Source organism: Chanodichthys erythropterus, chromosome 18 (genome assembly GCF_024489055.1).
Source record: "Chanodichthys erythropterus isolate Z2021 chromosome 18, ASM2448905v1, whole genome shotgun sequence".
NCBI lineage: Eukaryota > Metazoa > Chordata > Actinopteri > Cypriniformes > Xenocyprididae > Chanodichthys > Chanodichthys erythropterus.
In genome coordinates this window covers 2618617-2624616 of record NC_090238.1, presented here as the reverse complement: position 1 = coordinate 2624616, position 6000 = coordinate 2618617, and the positions used below count along the sequence as shown (strand labels likewise).

At 30.4% G+C, this 6000-nt stretch overlaps 1 protein-coding gene across 3 annotated transcripts in view; it reads left to right on the top strand.

Moving 5' to 3' along the window:
* Positions 1-213: 213 nt before the first annotated feature.
* Positions 214-6000, top strand: part of atxn3 (ataxin 3) — a 21087-nt gene continuing 15300 nt past the window's right edge. For all 3 annotated transcript variants that reach the window (XM_067367195.1, XM_067367194.1, XM_067367193.1), the window contains exons 1-3: positions 214-257; positions 2058-2222; positions 2306-2350. In XM_067367195.1, coding sequence (XP_067223296.1) covers positions 234-257; positions 2058-2222; positions 2306-2350 — 234 coding nt within the window. In that variant the 5' untranslated portion in view covers positions 214-233. The remainder of the gene's footprint in view (positions 258-2057; positions 2223-2305; positions 2351-6000) is intronic.

Sequence of the window (6000 nt, the reverse complement as noted above, 5' to 3'; positions counted from 1 at the left end):
TGAAGATTCTTAGTAAACATCTAAGGTTTGAATACTTAAATGCTTTTTAAATATGTGTTTTGGTTGTGGGATATATATATATATATATATATTATACTATAGTAGGAATTTAACAAATGTTGAATAAACCTTCAGCAGTTTTCAGTTGATTTGTGTGTTTTTGGGGGACTTTTATTTTGACATGTTTTGGCGTGTCGTTGTTTCCGACTTTCCCGTCATTCACACTTTCAAACATGGAGTCTATTTTCCACGAAAAAGTAAGAATCGCTTTTTAGCGAAATATATTTATGAATTATATTTATATTCCACACATGTGCTTCACCCGACATATAATGGATTTGTCCGTGTATCCTCTTATTCTCAGACGGGTTTATATGAGGCGTTTATGTACTTTTATCGACTGTCAGCGGTCTGAAATGAGGCGTTTGTTTACTGTCAAGAGTCGCCTTCATTATTCTCACAGATAATTATTAGATAATTATGTTTCTATAAGCATCACAGTAACTACATTATCAAACATTTACCATGGTACTTTATTACCGTTCCCGCAGTTCTGAGTAAATATCACACGACTGCTGCTGTAATCTGAGAGCATCACCTCACTGTGTTTGATTCATTTGACTACAGATTGTTATGGGATGAGCTCTCAGTGGTTTCATTTCTGAAGTCACAGTTTTACTGGAATAACTCTTAACACTGTAAATGAGCACAGTAATCTGGTGTCCAGGGGCCTCAGAGGAGTGCTGGGAAAGTTCAGAGGAAAACAGTGTAAAAAATATAAATAAAAAACACTTAACAAACTAAATACATTTTTTAAAATAAAATATTAATTATTATAATTTAAATGTTTATTTAAATAAAAAAATAATATATCAGATAAATAAATAGTTAAATTGTATAAAGCATTTAAATGATTTAAATTAATGATTTAAATGAGTAAATTTGATTAAAATAAATTAAATTTGATTTAAATTAAAATTAATTGAAGAAACCAAATAAATAAATAAAACTGGATTAAAATAAATAAAAATGGAAAAGTAGTGCATAAATAAAATAAGATTAGATGAAGTAAATAAATTGGTTAAAATATTTAAATAATAAATGAGTGCATTTGATAAAATAATAAAATCAATACAATTTTATTTAAATTAAAATAATTATATTTAATAAAAACAAAAAATAAACATGATTAAAATAAAGGAAAAATTGAATGTATAAATCTAAAATAAGATTAAACTAAGTAATTAAATAAATAAATTATTTTTTTAAATAAATAAATTAGTAAATTTTATTAAAATAAATAAATACAGTTTGATTTAAATAAAAATAATTGTATTTGATAAAACAAAATATAAAACCTCATTAAAATAATAAAAAAATAATAATAATTTTTCATGTATTTATTTAATTGGTGTATAAATAAAAAATGACAACTAAAATTAATTAATTAAAATAAAAAATGATTTAAATAAATAAATAATAAATTTGTGATTAAAATAATTTGATAAAAAGAAACAAATAAAACACATCTAACTTCAGTACTACAGTGAGTAGAAAATCACAATGTAATAACTAAAATTTGATTTAAATAAATCAATGCATGTTATATACATTTTATTATAATTTATTAATAATTAAAAAAATATAGATAAATAAATAAAACTTCATTAAAATAACAAAAGGAGTGTAAAATGTGAAAAAATACATACATTAAAAATAAGGTTAAACGAAATTATTGATTTAAAATACATGAAATTTGATTTAAATAAATAAATTAATAATCAATTTATACATTTGAATAAAATAATTAACTAAAAACAAAATACATCTAACAGTACAGTAGAAAACCCCCGCAATGATGTAATAGAAACTAAATGTTTTGCAAATGTATATTATTATTTTTTTCACAGTATTAATTAGGTCTTTATATGGAAATATATAGCTGCCATTTAAATTTGAGGATGGGCTCACATGAGGATGACCGTATTTGGGGTCTGTGGCATGTATAGACGGTGATATCAGACATTGTCGTTGACGTGTTTGTGTGTGTTTTTCAGCAAGAGGGCTCTCTGTGTGCACAGCACTGCTTGAACAACCTCCTGCAGGGCGAGTACTTCAGTCCGGTGGAGCTGTCATCCATCGCGCACCAGCTGGACGAGGAGGAGCGCATGCGCATGGCTGAGGGAGGCGTCCAGACGGAAGAGTACAGGACCTTCCTGCAGGTGCGCTGGCCCACACACGCCTCCGTTCACTGCTCAAGTGTCTCTGATATACTCGTAATACCTTTGTGTTCTGCCATCTTTAGCAACCGTCGGGAAACATGGATGACAGCGGCTTCTTTTCCATTCAAGTGAGTCACATCTGAGGCACAATACTGCAGTTTCTGAGCTCTTCATTTAAAAGAAAGGCTTTATTGGCATTGATGGTTCCATGTTTAAGCTCCTTTTTTAATTGTACAAAAGGTTCTTTATGGTGTAAAAATTGTGCTTTAGATTATTAAAATGTTCTTCACACTTTGAAAAAATTCTTATTTTTAAGAATCATTCATTAAAAGGGAACTAAAAAATGATTCTTCTATGGCATCACTGTGAAAACCCCCTTTAGGAAGCTTTATTTTTAAGAGTGTTGTAGTTGAAATCACATCCCACTCTTTCTTAATTCATGTTCTTAGTCTTCTTGTGCATGATTGTCTAAAAAATGTTTGTCTTTATAATCTTTTAGAGCTGCACGATTGTGAATAGAGAACAAAACATTTACTAGAGGTTCTGACAATTTTATTTGCTGCAGTCTATTTATAATTTAATTAATTATAATATATAAAATTGGTGTAATTAATGGTTCAGTGACTCACTCATAAAGACTTATGACAGACCGATTGATGTGTGGCATCAAAGTACCGCGAGAACGACTCAAAAACACACGGAGCCGTCTGCTCTCTAATCGATCTCGCTGTTCTTTGATGTCATGTATCGATCAGCCTGAGCAGCGCCGCTTCAAGTCGAACACACCTAATGATTCAGTGACTCGCTCATAAAGACTTCACTTGCTCCATTACTGGATGAATCAGCATTGTTTTTTTGTTTTTTTTGTTTGGTTTTTTTTGAATGAATCTCTTAAATGAATGCTTCAATAACTCGCTCATAAAGAATTCACTTGCTTCATTATTGGGTGAATCAATATTTTTGAATGAATCCCTTGAATGAATGCTTCAATGACTCACTCATAAAGACTTCACTTTAGGGTTGAAACGATTAGTCTAAATCATCGACAACGTCGACAATAAAAAATTGTCGACAAATATTTTTGTTGTCGAATAGTCTCTTGATCTCATATTTGAAGGGCCTGCAATAATGCGGTGTAACCAGTGGGGTGCTGTAGCGCAATACTGTAATGCAGCCCTCCCATTTCCAATCCAATAAAAGAAGTCAGCGCTTTGGAGAGCATAGTGCAAACGAAGTCGAACTCGTGAAATGTGGGAGATTAACATAACATATAAACATAACAAACATGACGTTTAGCAGAACTACAGAATACTGTCATGCAGGGCCACCAACTCTCATTCAGACTCACTGTTCTCACGCCACACATCCATTTTCTCACACAGTGAAAGATGCATCTCAGAGCAAAGAGGACACAGACAACGCGCCGACAGATCAGGTTACTTTTGATATAAAACTAAGTCTAAGCTTTTAAATTCAGTCAATATTACTACGGAATTCAATCAATACTTGTGGTGGTGACGCTATTTAACGTTGTGTGGCAGATCGCTGTAACTCCTCGGTTCAAGCGGCATGTGAACCTATTCCTCTCTATTACAGCGCGAAATAAACATGAATGAACATCAAAAAGTACTTAGTGCAATTAATCCATCTCTATTGTAATCACTTAATCAGAGTTTTAACCGCAGAAAGAAGTCAATAAAACTTGCAAACAAATATATCACACAAAATGTAACATTTACCTCAGGAAAGCCATTCAATGACCATAAACTCGATAGTTTGTGTGTGCGTGTGTGTATATATATATATATATATATACAGTCCAGTCCAGTCCAGTCCAAAAGTTTGGAACCACTAAGATTTTTAATGTTTTTAAAAGAAGTTTCGTCTGCTCGCCAAGGCTACATTTATTTAATTAAAAATACAGTAAAAACAGTAATATTGTGAAATATTATTACAATTTAAAATAACTGTTTTCTATTTGAATATATTTCACAAAGTAATTTATTCCTGTGATTGCAAAGCTGAATTTTCAGCATCATTACTCCAGTCTTCAGTGTCACATGATCCTTCAGAAATCATTCTAATATGCTGATCTGCTGCTCAAGAAACATTTAATGTGTACAATTGTACAAAATATTTGTGTACAATATTTTTTTTCAGGATTATTTGATGAATAGAAAGTTCAAAAGAACAGTGTTTATCTGAAATCTAATCTTTTTTTTTATAAATGTCTTTACTGCCACTTTTGATTGATTTAATGCATCCTTGCTGAATAAAAGTATTCATTTCTTTAATTTCTTTTCAAAATAATAAAAATAAAAATTCTTACTGACCCCAAGCTTTTGAACGGTAGTGTATAATGCTACAGAAGCTTTGTATTTCAGATAAATGCTGTTCTTTTGAACTTTCTATTCATCAAGGAATGAAAGTACACAACTGTTTTCAACATTGAAAATAATAATAATGTTTATTGAGCAGCAAATCAGCATATTAGAATGATTTCTGAAGGATCATGTGACACTGAAGACTGGAGTAACGATGCTGAAAATGAAACAACAACATACATACACACACATATTATAATATATATATATATATTATAATATGTGTGTGTATGTATGTTGTTGTTTCATTTTTCAAAAAAAACCCACATAATTACATTATATTTTTTTTTAACCTGAAGGATATTGGTCTATTCAGCTGGCTTGAAAATTATTAAAAATACACTTTTAAAAGCTGAAGTGATTTCCTTGTTTTATTTACTAGTTAAAGTACAGTATAACTCAATATTTTAAGTAATTGCTAAAGTAGAATAATCGAACAAAGCTTACTGATTAATCAGTGCAATAATCGATGATTAGTCGATTAACCGTTCTAATAATCATAGATTAATTGATTATCAAAATAATCATTTGTTGCAGCCCTACTTCACTTGCTTCATTATTGGATGAATCAGCGTTTTTGAATGAATCTCTTGAATGAATGCTTCAATGACTCACTCATAAATAATTCACTTGCTTCATTATTGGATGAATCAACATTTTTGAATGAATCCCTTGAAAGAATATTTCAATGACTCACTCATAAAGACTTCACTTGCTTTATTACTGCATGAATCAGCATTTTTTTTTAATGAATCTCTTAAATGGATGCTTCAATAACTCACTCATAAAGAATTCACTTGCTTTATTACTAGATGAATCTGTGTTTTTGAATGAATCTCTTGAATGATTGCTTTAGTGACTCACTCATAAAGAATTCACTTGCTTCATTATTGGATGAATCTGTGTTTTTGAATGAATCTTTTTAATGAATGCTTCAATAACTCACTCATAAAGAATTCACTTGCTTTATTACTGGATGAATCAGCTTTTTTTGAATGAATCTTAACTGAATGCTTCAATAACTCACTCATAAAGACTTCACTTGCTTCATTATTGGGTGAATCAACATTTTTGAATGAATCCCTTGAATGAATGCTTCAATGACTCAATCATAAAGACTTCACTTGCTTCATTATTGGATGAATCAGTTTTTTTGAATGAATCTCTTAACTGAATGCTTCAATAACTCACTCATAAAGAATTCACTTGCTTCATTATTGGATGAATCAGCGTTTTTGAATGAATCTCTTTAATGAATGCTTCAATAACTCACTCAAAAAGACTTCACTTGCTTCATTACTGGGTGAATCAACATTTTTGAATGAATCCCTTGAATGAATGCTTCAATGACTCAATCATAAAGACTTCACTTGCTTCATTATTGGATGAATCAG